The sequence below is a fragment of the Panthera uncia genome (assembly GCF_023721935.1).
Source record: "Panthera uncia isolate 11264 chromosome D3 unlocalized genomic scaffold, Puncia_PCG_1.0 HiC_scaffold_8, whole genome shotgun sequence".
In the NCBI taxonomy this organism is placed as follows: domain Eukaryota; kingdom Metazoa; phylum Chordata; class Mammalia; order Carnivora; family Felidae; genus Panthera; species Panthera uncia.
In genome coordinates this window covers 37,531,346-37,553,979 of record NW_026057586.1, presented here as the reverse complement: position 1 = coordinate 37,553,979, position 22,634 = coordinate 37,531,346, and the positions used below count along the sequence as shown (strand labels likewise).

At 42.1% G+C, this 22,634-nt stretch overlaps 1 protein-coding gene across 12 annotated transcripts in view; it reads left to right on the top strand.

The window, feature by feature from the left end:
* The window catches only part of DTNA (dystrobrevin alpha), a 351,322-nt gene that overhangs the window by 314,366 nt on the left and 14,322 nt on the right, over positions 1 to 22,634 (top strand). For 9 of the 12 annotated variants that reach the window (XM_049620219.1, XM_049620211.1, XM_049620212.1 and 6 more), the window contains 3 exons: positions 1,607 to 1,704; positions 6,164 to 6,277; positions 14,316 to 14,412. In XM_049620219.1, the coding sequence (XP_049476176.1) occupies positions 1,607 to 1,704; positions 6,164 to 6,277; positions 14,316 to 14,412 (309 nt within the window). Of the gene's footprint in view, positions 1 to 1,606; positions 1,705 to 6,163; positions 6,278 to 14,315; positions 14,413 to 16,191; positions 18,215 to 22,634 lie in introns of those variants that run through there. The other 3 variants (XM_049620216.1, XM_049620215.1, XM_049620217.1) reach the window with 3 other exon arrangements.

The following is a 22,634-nucleotide window of genomic DNA, read 5'->3' as shown; positions in this document are numbered from 1 at the left end:
CTAGGCTTAGCTACGGGAAGTCATTTAGGATATAAAACATAGGACCCCGAATCCTTTGTTAGCAACACAAATCACTTCTTTGTTAAAAGAAATGCCAATTAAAAAATCATAGAAAAGCTTTATGAGAGCCAGACATTTACCAAGCTTAATCTTTCTACAGTCAGGTGTCTGGACATTAAAAAGCAGGCTGAGTTTTTTCATTTCTGGGGGCGTAGGCAATTGATGCCATTTTTAAAAGCTTGGCATTCTTTAGTGGAAAGATTAATTGTGATTTTTTTTTTAATTTGTTTAAAAACCAGTTGAGGAACTTCTAAAATGTACTGTAGAGCAAAAAAGCAAAGCGCAGGGAACTATACGTAATCTGACTCTGTTTTTATAAAAAATGACAAATTAAACCTTCATTAAATGCACACATACATGTACATATATAAATACAGTATGTGATTACATGTATATACATATGTAAATGTACATACATATGTAAAAGTTGACTTTTATTTGGAAATATGAAAATCAGTCTATCCTTGTTGTAAAAAATCTTCTTGGGGTACCTGGGTGGCTCAGTCGGTTAAATGTCCAACTTCAGCTCAAGTCATGATCTCACAGTTCATGAGTTTGAGTCCCGAGTCAGGCTTTGGAATCTGTGACTCCCTCTTCCTCTGCCCCTCTCCTACTCACACTATGTCTCTCTCTGTCTCTCAAAAAATAAATAAATGTTAAAAAAATTTTTTTTTAAATCCTCTTGTAATTATAATCAATGTATTGTGTAAAAGAACTCATTTGATACAATAATACTTTGATTTTACAACAAAAAATACGTCTATAAATATACATATGTATATATGTATTTACATATAATCATAGGCCGTATTTATATATATGTATATATGTATGTGTATTTAGTCAGGGAAATTTGCATATATGTATAATTTGTTAAGATTAATTTCTGTTTATGAGTATATATATGTATATATATAGAGAGAGAGAGAGAGAATGGAGAAAGCTGTGACTGCATATACACTAGTTGTTAAAACATGACCAGGAGTGATGAGTGTTATGCCATCAATGTGGAGGAAGGATGTATATATCCATTAATGTAAAATTACATACATGAATAAAGAAATGCTAATAAGTATGTTGACCAAAAGAAGAAAAGAAAATCCTATTAACTGTGATTTTCAAACCATGACATTTTTTTATTGTGCGTTACAGTGATTGAACAGTAATTCTAGAGAGGTATCTCAACAGGGAAGTATTTTTTACACCCACCTACACTGAGAGAACTGTCACAGTGGGGACAGCACAGCAAGAATGAAATCGCTCCCAAAGACTTCAAGTCAGAAAGCTACAAGACTATGTCTTCTACGTTTTGTGTGTTTGCCTGCCAGAGAATTCTGTTCTGCTTCTGCTCGCAGAGGCGTCCCCCGAGATTCACAGAGAAGTCGGTCCTTAGGAGATGAATGGCAATTTCATGTATTTGCTTTTCCTGTTTTGATAGAAATAGTTTTTTTTCTTTCCTGTCTGCATATCTCATGATTCCTGTCTCCTCACACACATGTGGGTTTCCATTCCCAATGTTAAACAGCATAAACCACATGTTTTACAGCAGCCGACGCAGCAGAGAAGTGCTCCTGACATCTCCTTCACCATTGATGCGAATAAGCAACAGAGGCAGCTGATCGCAGAGCTAGAAAACAAGAACAGGTAAGGCTTTTTAGACATGCTGGCTTTTTTGATCACAGTGTGTGTTCACTGAAAACTTATAGGTATGCTTTAAAATATCCAGGTTTTTCAGCTGTATGCATATTTAAAGGACGATGTCTTTAGTCAGTGATATTGGCGTCTGAGAAGCTCGTCTTTAGATTTTAGATCTTCAAAAGCTTCATGAGAAAACATACATACAGTTCTGAGATATCAGTGCAATTAATGTTTCCTCTCTAGACAGTATCATTTCCCTTTTACTGACGTGCTTGTTTTTGTTGAAAGTTTATTTATTGTGAGAGAAAGAGAGAGAGTGGGAGCAGAGGGTGGGGCAGAGGGAGAGGGGAGAGAGAAAACCAAGCAGCCCCAACTTGGGGCTCTACCTCACCAACTGTGAGATCATGACCTGAGCCAAAATTAAAAGTAGGACGCTTAACTCGCTGAGCCACCCTGGTGCCCCAACACGCCTGTTTTTGTTAAGGAGCTGTCTCATTCAGAAGGGCCCTCCTGAGTGCCACCCAGAGACAAACAGAAGGCTCTTCTAAAAGAGGCATTTGGAAGTCGCCCGGGTGACTCAGTCGGTTAGCGTCCGACCCGTGGTTTTGGCTCAGCTATGATCTCACGGTTTGTGAGTTCTAGCCCCACGTCGGGCTCCACGCTGGCAGAGTAGAGCCTGCTTAGGATCCCCTCTCCCTCTCTCTCTGCCCCTACCCTGCTTGTGCTCTCTCTTCCTCTCTCTCAAGATAAATAAACTTTTAAATAAGCAAATCAGGCATTTGGGCTGACACCACTGTCCCCCAGTTGTTGGAGCCAAACACCTCCATGCCCAAGTCCATCAGCAGGACTCTGTCTATTCGACACAGACTGATTCTCAGCCGACCCCCACAGCATATCCCAGACTGTCCACTCCGTTTCCACCATTAGCAGCAGCCCAACCTGTCACTGTGTAAAACACAAGTCATATCATGTTATTTTATGTTCAAAACCCTCTGATGGGTTTCTGTCACACTTCGACTGAAACCTACCCTTCTTACCGTGGTCTGCAAGGTCTAACCTGGGCTGATGCCTGCCTACCTTGCCAGCCTCAGCAAATCCTGCTCAGTGTGCTCCTGCTCACCTCTTTCCTTGCAGCCTGTGTTCTCTAAAGTTCTAAACTGTTCTCTGAAGTTCTAAACAGTCTAAACTGTTCTCTCAGTTTAGGGCGCTCTTCCTTAGGGTCGCTGCATGGGCAGGCCCTTCTCATCATTCAGGTCTTACCTCACAAGTCCTCCCGTCGAATCGTTCCCACTACCTCCTGCGCCAGGAACCGCTCTCTATCACAACTCCTGGTATGCGTGTGAGACATCATTATCTGAAATAATTGCATCTATGTGTCTGTTTCCTTCTTCCCTGACTGAAATGGAAGTTCTTTGAGAACAGAGACCATGCCAAAGGGCCTCTGGGTTCTAGGCCCATGGTTAGGATGTTGCAGAAGCTCAGTAAATATATATTGAGTGAGAAAAATAATTAATTACAGAGTTAGATCTCAAACTCAATACTGAGTAGGTCCAACGTGTACATTCTAGATCTCTTAGAAGAGCACCAAACTGTCTTAACACTGAATCCCAATCTTTTTTTTAATTTTTTTTAATGTTTATGTTTGAGAGAGACAGAGAAACAGAGCATGAGTAGGGGAGGGGCAGAGAGAAAGAGGGAGACATAGAATCCAAAGCAGGCTCCAGGCTCTGAGCTGTCAGCACGGAGCCCGACGTGGGGCTTGAACTCATGAGCCATGAGATCATGACCCGAGCGGAAGTCGGATGCTTAACCAACCGAGGCACCCAGGCGCCCCCACTGAATCCCATTCTTAAACACTGATGTCACTTCTGAGATCAAACTGAATAAAGGAGGAGGTCCTGATCCTTGTTTCATGCCTATAGAGTTTGACGTGAGAATTTAGGGATAAATGGTCAAAGTGTTTTTTCACATTCTATGATAAAAATTAAAAAGAAGGTGCAGACTTGGTTGGCATATTTTCCTGTTCTTAGAAAGAGAAAAAGACTACCGTGAAAACTCCCAAGCCCACAAATATCTTATCTTGTTTGCAGTGTTTACCTGCTCTCCTACCTCTCCAAAGCACTTTATTTTCCCTTCAAATCCTCTGCTTCCACTCAGCATGAGGTGAAATCAGGACCTCCTTTAAGGAAATACCCCAGTGACATCGGCCCCCACGCGGAATTCCAGAATCAGCTAGGAGCACCATGGATGTTCCAATGGCCCCAGCTATGCTGTGCTACCAGTCTTACTGCTTGTTTCCAAGACGTTTCTGGATGTTGTACTCTGAATGTGTGTTTGCAGGACCAGAGAGAGAATAAAGAAATGGGAATGAGAAGAGATGGCAGAAAGAGAAGTTTGTCCTGTCTCTTAGTCCTTTCGTGGCCCACAGAGTTCCCCACACCATGCCTAACGAGCATCTAGTCCGTCCTGAACTCATTTGTCTAAACCGGTGGCTTCATGCCCTCCAAGGACCCCAGAACCACGTCCCAGAAGCTTATCCAGGTCAACTTCTGCACTGTAGGAATTCGCCCTTGGAATCCCGTGGTCTCCAAGGTGACAATGAACCCACTAATCAGATCTCTGAGCTTCAGGGGAGGTTAGAGTTCCTCACTTCACTCCATGACTACTCTGGGTGATTCATGGACTTTTCAGCCATGATTGTTAGAAGATAATGCTTCCTCATAGCACACTTGGAAGAACTAATTGGGATTGGTATTAGGAGTAGCAGTACTCTTTACATTATATGACATAAATCACAGCCTGCATAAGCTAAACCTATCAGAGCAAACACCAAAGACAGAGGGAGTCAGATATCCATGGCCTCTGGAGCTAACCGCCTGGGTTCAAATCACCTCTACCACCTACTTGTTATTGAACTTGGGCAAGTCTTTTAACTGGCCTGTGCTTTGATTTCCTTATTCATAAAACAGATAATAGCAGGACCTATATACAATTTTTATGAGGATTCAATAAAAGAAGATTAAAGAGGAGAGCATAGTTCCTGGGGAGAGGCTAAGAACTTAGTACTCTTTACAGATCTTACCATAATTTTTCTTATCAGAGCTGCTTCTCTCTTTTCCTTCCTTAAGCTAAATGCTGCATCATGGTTCTGTCCTTGGAACTGACAAGGAGAACAAGTGGGAGTCATAGAATGTCAGGATGTTAGTCCTGGCAGAGAACTTCGAAATCTCAGCTTTACTGATTTTCAGGCCCTGTGGGACCTGGGATCTCTATAGAGGTCTGAAGAAGGGGAAGAAGGGCTTGCGGCAGGGCTTTCTTTCACCAGAACAGGCTCCCTTTTAACCATTTGACGTATTGAGTTTCCATAGAAAATTTGTCTTAAAGTTTTCCACCAGGGAATGCCAAAGGGGGACAGAAAAAGGTGGAAAACCCCTGAATTATAGTTCACTATACCCGTGAGAGAGGTAGTAACTGATAATGAGCTTCTTAATGCTGGTGTGTTTATGAAGCAGGCAGTTGTAAATCAGCCTTTCGGATGGAAAGCCATCGCCCTTGCTCACCAAGTTCACCTTCCATTCCTTATTCCTTAGTGCTTTGTTCTTATTGTCTGTCTTTTGTGTGTTTTGCTGGATGGAAGACTGACCCCTCCCCCAAGAATATGTGTCTTGTAACCTTGCTTAATGGCTTCAAACTCACTTAGGGATAATTTGCCTTGCATAGGTCACCTATCCTTTATGGCGGCCTAATGTTCACCTCAGTGCAGGGCAGCCCAGGCTCCGACATCAATAATAGACTGACACATCTCACCCCTGACAGGGGTCACACCGATCGCACTCTTATGTCACACACTCAATTACAGTGAATCCTTTTAAAAGCACTTTCCTTCCAAGGCTACCCTCATTGAGATCCATTGTTGAGGCTGAAAATGGTAAGAATAAGAAAAAAAATTTTGGCCTAACCGGGGGCTTCTCCAATAAATTCAGTGAGGGGAATGTCATTCCCGGTGAGAGGATGGGGTTATTTAGTTTTGTGAAATGAGCACCATTTATCCTGTTTTCCCTCCAAGCACCTCTTAGCCGGTAGCTGCAATGACTTGATGGTGTCAGGCTGTGATCAGAAATAATTGGAAGATATATTTTTGCTCCTAACCAGCACACTTTTCAAAGTTGAACACGTTACCGCAGCATTATGTTACTTAGTAGAGCGATTATCAGGTCCTGGTGAGAACACTCAGCTTGAAGTCTCCAACAACATACTGCAGAGTTTCAACGTGCTGGGACTGAGGTCAGCCTTCCGTTGTCTGTAGCACCCATCTAGCTACAGCCAGTCCCTCATAAACACCGTTGGGTAGTGAGACTTTCTTCTGCTCCCAAACATAGGGTGACCGCCCCCCTCGGATGTTAGCATCCTGGGTATCCTGGAAGTTAACTGACCCTAGTTTCTTACCTTCTTCCTCTCTCCCAAGAGAAATCTTACAGGAGATCCAGAGGCTGCGGCTAGAGCATGAACAAGCTTCTCAGCCCACTCCAGAGAAGGCACAGCAAAACCCCACTCTGCTGGCAGAACTCCGGCTCCTCAGGTAAGAGAGGAGCCCAAGGCCTCTTGGGAAATGTAAGTGACTGGGATCTTCCAAAAGTCTAACGGCATCCAGCCAGAAAACAGTCCTTAGCCACCATAGCTGCTGACATGCTTGCTTTTTCTTTTAAAAAAATTTTTTTTAATGTTTATGTATTTTTGAGGGAGAGAGAGTGGGGGGGGGGTGCAGAGAGAGAGGGGGAGACACAGAATCCAAAGCAGGCTCCAGGCTCTGAGCTGTGAGCACAGAGCCCGCCGTGGGGCTCAAACTCACAAACCATGAGATCATGACCTGAGCTGAAGTCAGACACTTAACTGACCGAGCCCCCAGACACCCATGTTTCATTTTAATAGCACAGGCCTATTCACTGAGATTTGGGGGTTTTAAGGAGCTGCTGTGTATATTTTATTCTTTCATGTGACACAGTGAAGGGGAAACAGCATTCTTTACAAACAAAATCTCTCACTGAAAAAAATTTGAACTCAACTCTTTCTAGTTATTTGCACTATCGACAATGTGTTTATGATACAAGTGATCAATGCAACAAACACAGAAACAGCTAAATAAACATCACAGGCTTTTACATTTAAAAATTTACCTGTAACCCACAAAAAAGGAGTCTGATTTTCTCTCAATCTTGGTCCGTAAAAGCTTCACATGCAGACCTTAAAAAATAGACCTCATACCTTCTTGTTCTGCTAATGAATTAAAACACCTGCTGTTGTCTAGTCCGGCACCATAAAACATTTGAGTTTGAAAGGCCCTTAGAAGGTTCCACCCTTGAATTTCAGTGCACTTTTCAGAGTCAGGAAGGTAGAGAATAGCTAATGACTCCTGCTGTGCTCATGTGCAAAAGGATGGGGGGTGGCTGTGGGCTTCACCTCAGACCGGCTTAGCACCATGCCTTGAAATATGACACATACTCAAACCTATGTGTGTAGCAAACAGCACAAACATAAATTCAAAGGCATTGCTTCATAGGAATGTCCTATTTCACAAGGCACTTTTAGTTGTTAGCAGATATAACATTCTTTCCATCTTCCAGTTTCAGTGCCAGATTCCAGGTATATCTTACTCTGAGGGATACTTTTTATAGCAAGTACAGATGCCTCTTCTCAGAAACCCTTGTCATCATTAGAGCGCCATTAACTTCTTCCAGACAAAATGACTAAATTAAGCAGCTTCTGGATGGTTATGTTTGGATTTTACCAAGTTCCTATTGATTGTAGTCATGGATGTTTCCGGGGGTTCCATCCCAGCCCTGCTCTTCAGACACATGCATGACAAGGCACCACAGCACATCTGGCCCAGGCTGCAGGCCCTGCCTGCTCTCAGGGAGGCCCCATTCTCCCTCTCTCCAGGCCCGTGCACCTGCCTAGACGGCAGAGCCACCAAAGGCATGAGTTATGGAAAGGTGATCTATGGAACCGGCAACTTGTGGGCGCTGCTTGATGTGAAAGGATCATGTCATACTTTCGAATAACTAAAGAATTTAGTGGAAGAAACAGAAACACTTCCTTTTCAAACTATATAATCTCTGGTCCTTCCTTCAGGGAGATGTATTAGAAGTCCTTGCATGTTCTACTACATGTCACCCAGGTGGGATGAAAGTGGAAAGAAGGAAAAGGTGACATTCTATATCATTATCCTCAAAGGCATATAAAAGTAAATGCCTGCTCGAAAGAAAATTTGCCTACGAGGACTATGTAGGCCCTCCCAGCTCACAAGCTGTGAGTCGAACTTACACAGAAACAAAACTGAATAAACCAATTTGGAAATGGAGTGATCATTCATCTCCACATCTAGGTACCTTGTCTCCTGAAATGTTCTTTATGCCTCTTCCGTTGAGTGTCCCATTCTCTGTTGGAGGGATGATGACTAGGAATTTTTCATAAACATTTTCATCAGATCACCTGTTAGCATTTGCTTTCGAAAGTATTTGGTTCCATTTGGGTGATGCCGTCCGGGAAGGCTTCTTGATGTACCTGGGTCACTGATGATAGTTTTCCAACTGATACATCTTCCCTCCTTGGCATTGCTATCTTGGAATAGACTGATAGTTCTAACCACCCTCTTGGCCCTGACTTGTGGGCATTCCCATATTCCCAGCTGAGCCCAAACCCGTGCTAAGGAGTCTGTCTCTGTGAAAAACTTCAGTGTTTTGGGTGCTCCCTGTCAGCTGGTGGCCCACGCCTGAAGCTAGAGGCCTGAGGCCCGAGACACCTAAATCCCAACTGCCTCCATATTCTACACATTTCTTCTACCTGGAAGAAGAAGGAATGCCCTCCCTTAAAGGCTATTTCTCTAGATCCTTATAAGCCATTAATTCTCTGGTAAGCATTTTCATGACTTGGAGATTTCACAGATACCCTGACATCCTAGGTCAAGAAACTTGCTTTGGGTATTCTAACTTTTATCCTTTAGTCGTTTCAGACTCCAAAACAATGGCTTCTTGCGCAGTTACTTTGGCCTTTGTTCACACTGAGGAGTGGCCACACGCAGCAGCCACAGGAACTCCTTGGACAGAGATCTTCTCCGTCCATTACAACCTTCTGGTGTCTCTTATTGAGAAACCAACAGGGAAATTTCTTTCAGCTGGGAAATGGATGAGGGGAGACAGGAGCAGAGCTCAGCTTTTCATTAATGCAGTTCATTTTTATCGTAAGAGCACTATGACCTTTCTAAATAATCACATTTTCCTTTTCACATCAGCCACAAGAAAGCTGAAAGCCAAGTTTGCAACCCAGATCTGACAACCAAGTGGGGTTATATGATAGGCATTTCTGTGTGCTAATCTGACGCTCCCTAGGCACTAAACTCTATAATACACTGTCCCGGGTAATTGCTGTAACAAACCCAGGAGATAGACACTATTATTGTACTCTTTTTATAGATATGGAAACTGAGATTCACAGAAGTTAAATAATTTGCCCAAGATCCCACACAATGAGTAGCACATGTGGATTCCATCTCCTTTTCTTGGGTCTTAGTCATCTCCTGCTGGACTGTTATTACTCACGTAATTGATTCCTGGCCCCTGATCCATCTACACCACTATCAGATTTATCATCCCTCATTTTATTATTCATTTAGTTCATTCAGCAAATATTTCTAAAACGCAGGATGCCCACAGTTGAATTGAAAAAGATACTGTCCTGGTCCCACAGAATGTGTGGTCCAGTAGGAAAATGACATAAATCAAATAAGCACACAAATGAGAATATAATTACAAACTGAGATAAAGACTATTAGGAGTCTTGCTTTTAAATAGAGACATTATAATAATAAAGATCAGAGCAGAAATAAACAATATAGAATCTAAAAAAAACTGTAGAGCAGATCAATGAAACCAAGAGTTGGTTTTTTGAAAAAATAAAGAGAGACATTATAATCCAACCTGCCCTTCACTGTGGTCAAAGAAGGTTACCACGAAGAGAGATTGTTTGAGTTGAAGGATGAAGGATGAATGGGAACAGGGATTAAGGGTGGCAGAGGGGCTAAAACAGCAGAGAAAGGGTCTCCTGGAAGATAGAGGCCATAGGTCCAAAAACCAAATGGCAGGAGCGAATGTGGCACTTTTTTAGGAAATGAAAGGTCTATAGACCTAGAATTCAGTGAATGAAAGGGTGTACGGAAAGAGACAGAGCTGACGATGAAGGTGGGGGTAGACGGTGACACTGTGTGGCCTTACAGACCTTCTCAAGGATATTGCTGTTAATCCGACAATAGAAGCCATAGAAGGGGGAAGAACTGCATGTCCAGTCCACACAGCAGATTACAATGTAAAGTCAGGTTCACATGAATCAGAGATCTTACTCCAGCATGGAGATTCACTAGCAACTTCAAGAATACAGGCAACCAAGAGGCACCGATAAAGCAGAGAAAGGTCTGGAACATTCCACATAGTTCCTGAGGTCTTTCCTTTTCTACATTGGGTGGAGTTTTGGAGGGAGTTTTGCAAGGTTATCTAGCAAGCCTTCCTTAAATTTTTACCACCATATGGAACTGGACGTCGTCTTCAGTGTTACCACGTGCAGCAATTTGTTCATATTTTTATTGTACGCTCACCATCGTCGTCTTGAACTTCTTTCTCCTCCTCTTTCGCTCAAGGACAAAAACTGTATCCTACTCATTATTTTATTTACAGTGTCTTAAAAGTGCCAAATGGATGTTTGTGGCATGAATGGATAAGCTGCAAAACGATTAAGAGATAGCTAAAGAACTGTGTTTGCAAAGACAATACCATCTTCTAGGATAAAACATTTATTAAAACTGTGAAGGAACTAACTTCACACTACAAATCTCAAAGAGGAAAAACATATAATTTCCATATCTATACCTTGCAAAAAAAATAAGCACTTTATTTTATACCCCCGAAATTACATTCTTTTCAATGTGTATAAAATTATTTTTCAAGAAAACTTGCGGGGCGCCTGGGTGGCTCAGTCGGTTAAGCGTCCGACTTTGGCTCAGGTCATGATCTCGCAGTTTGTGAGTTCGGGCCCTGCATTGAGCTCTGTGCTGACAGCTCAGAGCCTGGAGCCTGCTTCGGATTCTGTGTCTCCGTCTCTCTCTGCCCCTCCCCAACTTGTGCTCTGTCTCTCTCTATCAAAAATAAATAAAATGTAAAAAAAACAACAACAACTTGCTAATTAAGGTAACTTCGTGTTCTATTAATTAAAAATGAAAGTGTAACCTCTGGTGTAAGTCTGGTTTCCAGAGTTGAATTTAATAGACCAGCTTAATTTTTAAATTATTTTTGGGAAATAACATAAAGCTGAATACTTTTTGTTTTACCATATGATGATACATTTTTTTAAGTTTATTTATTTATTTATTTTGAGAGAGAGAGCAGGGGTGGAGCAAAGAGAGAGGGCAGGGGAGGGAGCAGAAAGAGAGGGAGAGAGAGAATCCCAAGCAGGCTCTGCACTGTCAGCATGGAGCCCGACGCAGGGCTCCAAGTCATGAACTGTGAGATCATGACCTGAGCCAAAACCAACAGCTGGATGCTCAATTGACTAAGTCATCCCTATAGGGATATATTATTAAAATTACCATCATCTCTTATCACAACAGTTTCATGAATGACAGTATATTTTTTTAACTTTTTATTTTGAAAAAATTTAAGAGTTGTAAGAAAATCACAATGGATGTCCTTATATACTTCACCTAGAGATAACAAACATATTACTACACCCTTCTCTATCTCCCTATATAAGCTTATATATATATATATATATATATATATATATATGTATATGTATATATGTATATATATGTATATATGTATATATATATATATGTATATGTATAGCATACATATTTTTGATGAGTCATTTTGAGAGTAAGTTGCAGACATCATAACCCTTTACCACTAAGTATTTCTGTGTATATTTCCTATGTAAAAATGTATTGTCTTACATAACCATGGCACCATTATCAAATTCAGAAAAGTTGATATTATTATCTCATATATGATCTATATTAAAATTTTGCCTGTTGTCCCAACATTGTCCTAAGAGAAAATAGGTTTTAAAGTACATTCAAGGGGCACCTGGGAGGTTCCGTCAGTCGGTCAAGCATTCAGCTTCAGCTCAGGTCATGATCTCACGGCTGGTGAGTTTAAGCCCCACATCAGTCTCTGTGCCGACAGCTCGGAGCCTGGAACCTGCTTCAGATTCTGTGTCTCCCTCTCTCTCTGCCACTCCCCCACTCACACTCCATCTATCTCTCTCAAAAATAAACATTAAAAAATATATATATATCATATATATTATTTAAAAAACACACGCAAAATTAGAAATTATCAGGCAGAATCTCAAAATAAAAGACATTCCTTTTACAGAGGTATACATTTAGCTCTATGAAAATAAAATCACTACTTAGTCCTTGTTTTCTTGTTCCCACTTGGAACCATGGAAGCTACACCACAAATATGTTAATCAGACCCACATTTGGTAGCCACTTATAGAGAAGATTAAATAAAGACATTATTACATGAAATTCTTTTTTTTTTTTTAATTTTTTTTTAATGTTTATTCATTCCTGAGAGAGACAGAGACAGAGTACAAGCAGGGGAGGGGCAGAGAGAGAGGGAGACACAGAATCCGGAGCAGGCTCCAGGCTCTGAGCTGTCAGCACAGAGCCTGATGCGGGACCCAAACTCACAAACCGCGAGATCATGACCTGAGCCCAAGTCGGACACTCAACCAACTAGGCCACCCAGACGCCCCGTGAAATTCTTTTAATTGAATTTAATCAATGCATGAAAGAGTAGATGTCATGTTTTGAAAGATTACTACTTATAAGAAAACTGTACAAACAAGTTTTTTTTTAATTGTTGATTAATTCTAAATTAATACCAGTTAACTTTTCCGCATAGTTTTTAGATGCCTATCTTAGTATTTTTTACCTACAATATTAGAATTTACTGCAACCCTCTTCACAAAGTGCTCCTATGACCAAAAGTCCAAAAATTACAAAACAGTATCTAGAAGAAAACTGGAAATACGTCAGAAACATTATCTATCCTTCTACCAACCCCTACCATGGATATATTTGGGACACCATGTGCAGACAAGGTCAAAGATAAAACAGCTAGTGGATTTGTCATTGACGAATATTTTTGAATGGAGTAAGACTTTCAAAATTAGAATGTTGCAGCCCAGGAAGACAAAGACTAAAATAAGATACCATTAAAATCTATAAAATCATGATGTCCCTTGTCCTTCAGGATTCAGAAAAGAGGCAATTGTAAAAGAAAAAGGAATGTTCTGGGAGTAAGTAAGCCTTGAATGGCAATAAAAGCCAAAAATATAAATATATTCAAAAAGCGTTGAGGTATGTTTATAAATTTTAAATTCATAATTCATTAGAGAAACCTGAATCAAAGCAAATTAGGAATGTTTCATTTATATCCATAACCTGTGCTCCCCCCAAAATATCTTTCAACTGGATGAGTCATTGACCTAAGTCAGTGTGACATTTTCATACTGTCAGTTTTTCATTTCAGAGTCTCTGCTACAGTGACCCTTAATCTTATGCCTGTGCCATTGAGACTAGGCACATCCATTCATACATTAACACATGGTTAAAGCAGTCACACATTTTTAAAATATAAGTTCCAATATCTAAAACTCAGACAGAAGCCTTTGGAGCACGGGGAGGGGGGGGGGGGAATTGTGTATATTATTCACTAACGATCATGAAATAATAGATTTGAAATTGACTTGAAAAGTACACATATACATCAGAAATACGAACCATTAATATTCTTCTCCATACTGTTTCATTTCTTTTCCCTCTTTTAAAGATATTCTTGGTACCTCTCAGTGTCAATATAAATGATGGAGTATAGATTGTCCTTTGTGGTTTCCATTCTTGCTGACAGTTTAATAGAAGTTCTGCAAAACAAAATTAAACAAACACAAATCTTACAGGTTATTTTCAGTTGGAACAATTGTGTAGGAACTCCTATAAAGTCAAACCCAAACCAGAAAACTTCAATTGACTATAAAAACTCTGTACTATGAATATTTCACCTCTCAAAGGTACCATATTGCATACTAAGAATGGAAGAAATGAAAAATAAACTTTCAAACTCCAATTTCCAAATACTAGGGTAATCAGTATGCCCTTTGAGATTTACAGAAGCGTCCTTGGTTTTGGAAGATCTGTGGGATTGACCTTTTTCGGTGACAGTTTGGTTTCTGTTTGTTGTCTTAAGGGAGCCCAATGGCATCGCACAAGGCCCAGGACATACTAGGCATTCAGAAAAGATTTCATTGACTGGTTAATTCAGGGTAGAAGGGGAAGTATATCCAAGAGGATTTTAATTCATCTGTGTTTTGGTATGACTTCTAACAAACAAATGTACACCTCAAGCTGTAACTGTTCGTTCATTTGACATTTCCCTGCCTGGAAACCACATCAGAGATCAGAGATGCCCTTTTTCTGGCGGTCTACTAGTGTCACAAGACTTGGAAGTGTGATCAGCTCAGTGGGTTGAATGCTGTTCTGATGATGACTACTTCTTTCTTAGACAGCGCAAGGACGAGCTGGAACAGAGAATGTCTGCTCTCCAGGAGAGCCGGAGAGAGCTAATGGTCCAGTTAGAAGGTCTCATGAAGCTACTAAAGGTAAGACATTTCAAATAAATATTTCCTAGACCTGTGACTATGGCATTTGTAAAAATCGTTCACACATAATGTGCAATGATTTCTCCAATTACTATATGTGATTTTCCCCAAGATACGGCTTCAGTCCCAGATGTAGGATCTTTTCTTAGATATGTCCAATGATAGCAGTCAGTTATCAGGCTCATTCTTATCCATTTCCTGGAACCAGACTACTGAGGACCCTCATAGGACAACTTCTTGGCTTATTTCCAGTTCCTATGTCCTTGAAAGTACTAAAACTGGATTTATTCAGGAATATTGTACATTTAATAGCTTTGGAAGTTCTGAATAAAGTGAGCAGAAGCTAATGCTTCTGCAAGATGAAGATATAGCCATAATTTTGGAGATTATAGTTTTATTAAGAGGAGTAACTAACTGATCATTTCAGTGAAGTATTTTCTCTCATCTGTGAGGCTTTAGCAGCAAGTCACGTAACTTCCATGACTCTCAAGTACGAACTGTAAACAGGAATACCCCCTTAGCTCTCTGCGGGTAGAGTGTTTAATAAGATGATCCAGGGAAGTCCTCTGCAGAGCGCTGTAATCTGTTAGTCTCACTGGGAAGTGGCCTTCTCCGTTTCATAAACCCCTATCCCCTTCTTCAGTATATACTAAATCACGTGTCAAGTCACAAGTAGGCTAATTATGGTCACATGGCCACAGTCGGCCCAGGAGAGGTGTCAGTGCTAGGTGGTCATCCCGCCTGAGGTAGACAAGCAGAAACCACTGCGGATTGGAACTGTGATATGCCAAAGGCGGGAACTGATACTGAAACTTGCCCGGTCCCTGGGGCAGCTCGTCTGTGAGACAGACGTCCATCCTTTCAGTCCCCGGATCCCTTGCCTCCCCGACACACCATCATTTACTGTTTCGCCCTTCCTCTTTTTCTGTCTTTCCTTTTTTTTCTTTTCTTTTTTCATTGCTTTCTTTCTCTCTTCCTTCCTCCTTCCTATCTTTCTTTTATGTATTTAACAAATATTTGTTGAAACCTACTGTGTCCTAGCACTGGGCACACACTTACATATAAGTGCAACACTTCCTTCTTTGGTTTCCTTTGGTCTTTTTTTTTTTTTTTTCCCTTAGACAACTTTTCCTGCCATCAGTGTTGGGAATGCTTTATCTTCACTAAACAAAATTTACTTTTCAGTATATTAGCCATGTAAAGTGTAGAACTCAGTTTTTGTTGTACTATATATATTGAGACAGGACTGGATAATGGATAGCCTCTCACTGTTTCTGCCCTGTTGTCTCATTTGATGATCCAGAAAAGCTCTTTCAGTTTTCCTTTTCAAATATACCAAATGAAGAGGGTCGGTCTCATCTTTCCCTTCACTGAATGACAGGAAACCTGGAAAATAGCCCACTGCTTATATTCCTATAGCTTCTGTCACCACAGCAATGGGGTGGGGGGGGGGGGGGGGGTGGGGGGGGGGGGGTTCTATTTACAGTCAGCCATCTTGGCATCGACCTGGCCTAACCCAGCACAGTCTGTTCTATCAGGATGTATAAACAGCAGGCTAGAGGGATAGATCGTGTGGAAAGGAGGATGGGCATAGGAAGGAATGAGATGGTCTGTAGTCTCACATACCTAAATAGACCTGGGACTAAAGTCACTGAGGTAGGAGAGGCCGCCACCGAAGCCGTGTTGATGTTTCCCCCATCTTGCATTCCCTCACACTGTGTACGCGTTCTGCCTGGAACCCTGGGTAACCTAACTGTTATTGATTCAATCTTTCTGTAGGAAGAAGAACTGAAGCAGGGAGTAAGTTATGTTCCCTACTGCAGGTCTTAACTAACTATGGAGGGGCCTGCCATCCTGCCGTTTTTCCCATTGCTTTTGCCTCTAATGTCTGTTCACGCTTCAGTTTGGAAAGAGAACAAAAATCATACTAATTTGCTTCCTTTTCAATGTAGTGCTTGAATTGAGACATATAAAATTTAGCTTTTTTTTTTTTTAATAACTGTTGCTACTGTGGGCATCAAAAGAAGAGCCATTACACCTTTTAGAAGAGGGGGAAAAAATCATAATGTGTTGGAGACTTTTTATAGCTCCAGGGGTCTAAGTTTCCAACCAGTCTCATGCTTTTCTGGGTTATTGATCAGACCCTTCTCTGAACAGAGACACCCACTCTGGCCACTAAAGCTACATACAGCACTCAAGCTAACCTCTCTGCATCCTCTCATTTAGTTCAGTTTCCATTTTACTGGAAAGGTGTGTGACCTCTTTGTACAAAAGTCAGCCAGTTACATCTCTTTTCATTGCATAATTACTAAGCCCTGTTCCCCCCTGGTCACCAAAATGGGTTCAGTCCAGGAGAAACACTGTCCTCAGTATCTGCTCATTTCCCATTGTTTAGTTCTTGAGAACGGAATCCCTACCACTGGTTCGTAATAATCTCAAAAGAATGGGTAACTTTCAGCCCTTCTCTTATCACCAAGAACCTGTCCGCTCCGGGAGTTCACAAGGCCCTTGCATACATCTTCTCTGGAAGCAGGAACACTGTGATTCTCTAACTGTAGTCGCTCAACTGGAACCCTGTGTCTGACCCTGTGGTCCGGTTCAGAGCCATGAGAGGGAGTAGCCTACTCGAAACATAATAATAACAAAACAGAAGCAAAAGAACAGCAACTTTAATTTCAGGTGCACGTACCAAACCGTGTATGACGCTATATCCCATTTGCTGGTTTCACCAGGAAGTTTCACATCATTTCCATGGATCGATTAGAACCACAGCCTGTCCAATTTCAACGTACCTTTTATTCTTCTGTATTCTCTTTCCTGTTATTCATTGTGTGTGTTTGTGTGTAACAACGAACGTTTGCAAAATGCTGGACACAGTTTTACCCTTCCTTCCCACGGTCTGTAAAAAAGGAAAGTGTAAAACTAATCTGTAATGTCAGACAATAAAGACAATGTATTACACTATTTTGTATTTTGTGAAAAAAGTTGCTTTACTAAAGTCAAATTTTAATGAGAGACAGTCCCCCTTGGTGAAGGACGCACATTTATAGCCTGTCTAATTGCCCATAAAGGCGTACACGGGGCATTGCTATTGTAGTTCCAGCGCACTTAGATCATGGTAGAGAAAAATGCCTTGCTGTGCTGCTTCTCTGTGCAAACAGCCTCTTTCCTTTCCTGTCTCTTACTTAGCATGTGCACAGAAAAAAGGGGAAAAAAGCTCAAATATAACCTCACACCTAGTGGAGAGAGGGCAATCATCCTATAGTCCATCAGCCTTGCTGAGCCATCTCCCTCAGGGGCCCATTTCCCACCATTCCCCAGGCCACACATTCCTGAAAGGCTGTGTGGACCAGGAAGTTCATAAACCCATGGCTGCAAACAGCCAAACCATGGCAGCACCCATAGAGCATTACCGCCTCCTTTCCTTCCAGCTCCTCCCACGGAGCCCTCAACAGTGGCTGCATCTCTGAAAGTCAGCCCTCAGCTGGGTACCGCTGCCTAGGTTCTAAAGGGCCATCATCGGGAACACTCAGATGTCAGCAATGCAATGTCTGGGTGGGGAGAGAATTTGCTTGTCTTACTCATTTATTGATGTGCTTGTATAGTCAAGCCTCTTTTCCAAAAGGACCCAAGGCAGCTCCCAACAAAAGACATCAGCAATGACTTCATAAAATAAATATAGAAAGATCAGAAACTAACGAAGAGAAAATGCAAATATGCTAATCATAAGAGACAAGGGTGTTCCTCTGAGCTTTTTGGCAATGAGGCAAAAAAAAAAAAAAAAAAAAAAAGGAAAACATAATTGGTGGTTTTATCGGGACAGAAATACCAGTTCTCAGGGGACCAAAATTTCTGTTGGCATAAAATATGAAAAAGAAGTCTTTACTCGGAGCTTTAGAGAATTTGTGCTGAATAATAAACGGGACAAATGCAGCAGCAGATGTTAAGTGGCTGATTATTATACTGACCTTCAGTTAAAATTAAAGACAGAACCCTGTATGTCCCAATCCTGAGCAGGCAGATCTACAAGGAAAGAAACATATGCCATTCAAATATATAGACTTGGTATAACATGATCTAAGGAGAGAATTTAGAGGTTTTAGTCTGCCGTCTGCTTCTAAATTCTATTTTTATTTATGAGCCTTACCCCTTTGGGGACATTCTCTTTGTAAAATCAGATTTAAGACACTGCACACAACAAATTGTGCTTGATTTAATAACCTCTACTTGCTTTATCATAAGTCTCTGTGGTTCAATGTATTTTATGATACTGGTATATATAATTCCTACTTCTGTTTCTTGTTAGAGATAATGCATGAATTTATCCCCCTTGAGGAGAGAACATGAATTAAAAAAAAAAATAGTGCCTGTAATATAATATGATGATTATGGTATCATAAGCAATAAATTTTTTTTTACAAAACTTGCATCAAAATTATCCTACCCTCTTTCTTCTTTGTGTATTTTTAAGATTTATTGGAGGAACCATAAAAAGAACACTCATAAAAAGTGTAATAATGAAGGCAGCTGGGGTATAATTGCAATGACAGTATGTTTCAGAGTTTCTGGTAGACTTCCAGTTTCCAATATCATGTCCCAATCTAAAACCAGATATCCTGACTTTGAGTTCAGGATGTAAGGTCTCAAAAAATTTTTGCAGAAAGGTGACTGGTGTTAGACCGGACGGTAGGGTCCCTGTTCTTCTCTCATACCTGTAAGATCTTGAGTTAGCCAGTTAACTTCCTGGTAATTTATCTCAAACAGACTGCTAATACATGGCCCACAGGATTTGGGGGGAGATTTTGAAAGCTAATGGATGTGAAAGCACTTTGTAAAATACTATATGCATGTCAGATATTAGTATAAAAGTGTGTATATGTTTATACACATACATCCGACAATATGTAAACTTTTGTGATTTGACCCCTATTTTACACACACACGTGCATGTACACACACACTCACTTCTCTTCCTTCCAGTTAACTAAGAGTGTCTCAGTCAGAGGAGGAAAGTGAAACATCATTTCAAATTCCATCTCCTGCCCCCATTCTCTTCTCTATTAATAACTGGAGCACCAGTTAACTTGGGAAATCATGGTCTCTCAGGTTTCTGCTTCTCCCAAACACATTGGGAATATGAGCGGGCCAGAAGTAACGAGTTTTATCAGCATCAGTTCACCTTCCTTTATCTCCCTCACCCATCTTCTCTGGTGGGTATTCTGCGGAGTGGTGAAGCAATCAGAAATGGGATGGTGTTGGCAGGGTGGGGGGTGGGGGGACAATTCACATCATAAATAATCAACTGCAATATTAGGACTGGCATCCAGTGTTCAAAGCATGCCCTCTCAGGCTCTCTCTCACACAAACTTTTTTAAAATTAGGGATTTAGTCAATTCATTCTAGGAAAGTAAAAATTTTTTTTTTTTTACTTGAAAACCTTAGGAGATGACCTTCTGGTTCAGATTAAACCACCCCCTGACCAGCCTCAGCCCTCTTCACTCCCCACAGCAAACCTGGAGCATCCTCGCGCTCTCTGCAATACCCCTCCTCTTCTCTTCCCTCGCTCATGACACTCTAAGACCTGGAATATTCTTCTCTCCTGGCAATATGACCTTTCTTCTGCCCGGAAATCTCCACTATTAAGACTCAAGTTAAGTGATGCCTCCTGCCTGACCAGTTAGGATTAGTCACCTCATCCCTACCCCCACAGCCCTTTGTACACAGCAATCCCTATGATGATAGTCAGTGAACTCAAACTGGAAGAGAGGGTGAAAAGAGGGTTGGACATAGCTAAACGCTACTCTGCTCTACCTTCTCCGGCTGCTGAGTCAAACCTGGCTGACAGGGCTGCATTCCCAGCCAAACCTGAGAGGTAGGCTTTTCAGTCAGGGGGAGGATTGTGCACTCGTGTCCCCTGGTCATCTGCTCAGCCGTGTCTCCAGGCAGTGCTGGTTCAGCAATTACACATTTGGTCCCTTCCCTGAAGCCTCCCTCCTTTCTGGTGCCGAGTGGAAACCAAAATACTTCCTGGAAAAAATCAGAAAATGTATGGATCTTGTCAGGCTTCTTAAAAATTGATACAACAGCAGGTTGAGTGGGCTCAGAGGATGGAGTGCAGAAATGAATTTTTCATCTATTCACTAGGAAGCAAGCTATTTTAAATTTGCCAAGTATGATGTATATTTTCCTTCCTCCATAAATCAACTCTCCTCTCAGGAATTTTAGATCTATATATTGATCTGCATGGACCGTTGTCCCTTAAGTATTCACTCCATTAATCATCAAGTAATTTCCAGGAAAGGATGTTTGCAGAGATGACTCACTCTAACTCTTCTAAAATTGTTAGCAGACAACTGTATATACTTCGTGAACAGGCCAGAGGCCACCATTCCGCAGTGGTCACTACCTGAAAATGAAACTCCACTGATCAACCCCAATACCAAGAGGCAACTGTCCTTTCCTAGTGAGTCTACAGAAAGAACAGAAAGGAAGGCCAGAGATGGCATTTCCAGCAGTAGGTCCCAGGAAGCTACTGTGCATCAAACTGGACAGTGTCCAAACAAAGAGACAGGGCCATCGTCACCCAGGGAGCCAGGGGCCTCCCCGCCGGAGTCTGGACATTCCTTGGGGGTTGGGAGTTGCAGGGAAGATGCCACTAGATCTTGTCTCCAGCACAGAATCTCTACCTGAATTCTTCATGTAATCAGACTGCTTGAAATTGCACCAATTAGATACTCATTTAGGAGATGGTGCCTATCAGTCATTTACACATTGGTGTCATTTACATTCAGGCCATTGTTTTTCCCTTAACACATCACCATAGTCAATTATTTTTCTCTCCACACAGACCATGAAGAGGGGTTTTGAAGGAAAGAAGCAGGCGGAAAGCAGTGGGGAAAGTTGACTTTGGAGACCAGGCATTATTAAGCAGGGAGAGTTAGGGCTGGGAATGACTCAAACGCAGCAGGAGAGAGCCCAGGGCACAAGGAGAAGGGGAGAGTGTTGCCAGAGGTAAGAGACTCACCGACTGGAAGGTTAGAACGGCCAGGTGAAGGCCCAAAGGGAGAGGATGGCGCCATGGGCACCCTGCACTGGAGACCCTGATGGAACAGGTGCCAGTGGTGCTGGTGTGCGTGCAGCCCCAGTACAGCCATTAAGATACTGAAATGCAAACTCACAGCCCCACATCTGAAATCACCGGGTCCGGGTGTGTCCCAGGATTCAGAATCTTTCTGGGTTTTAGAAAGGCAGTACAGTGCAGACGCCATAGAAATAGCCTCATGTCAGTAATGAAACGACAAATGTTGCTTCTTGGATTTCAAATTTACAGATAAGAGATTTGCACCTGTGTATCTGTACTGATTGATAATCGGCCCACAGTCTCTTCCACCACCAGGGCCCTCACACTGCACCCCGCCATCCGGCAATTGAAAGCTATTGCACAGCCCAGCCAGAAGCCTGGGGCCCCTACTCCAACACCCCTCCCCGGTAGGTCCAGATACTGTGTTTTCTCAGCCTTCAGGCTGCTAAACCTTTCTCCATGAGTGAAGTGTGTGGTGATTGGTCACAGGGCCCCCGATCCTCAGAAGCGGCTGTGGTGCGGTGGGAAAGCCCTGGGCTTGAAGGCGAAAGGCTGGGGATCTCGTTTATTTCTGCCACTCTCTCACTGGGTAACCCAGTTAGCACCTCTGAGCCTCAGTGTGCTAACCTGGAAAATGGGAATAGAATACTTCACATGGTGGCTAGCAGGATTAAGTGAAATCGTTGGGGTTAAAGTGCTTCATAGACTGCGAATTGCTATTCAAATATAAGCTACTATCATTCCTAGCACCAATAATGAGGAGAATGAAACCAAACAATGTACGGAAAAGTGCTTTATCCACTGTAACACATACACAAGTGGAGTTGTATTGTTATTATCGTGAACCCGCTACCCCAGAAGAGGGTCTGGCTCCCCAGAGCTGAGGTATCCCTGCCGTTAACCTCCTCCCTTCAGCCCCTCTGTCCACCTTCCCATCCCAGTCCTTCCTCCGTCCGGTGCCGTGACTGGTCCTGGGTAAAGAGGACAGGTAAGAAAGGGCGGGGAGCCCTGCTGAGGGCCCTGCCTGGAGAATGGCACACAAGAGGGCTTGCCAGGGGGAGGCAGCCCTCAAGGCAGCGAAACGCCTTTGATGGGCCCTCAGCAGGCAAAACCCAGCCAGGTCCCTGCAGCCAAGGGCAGA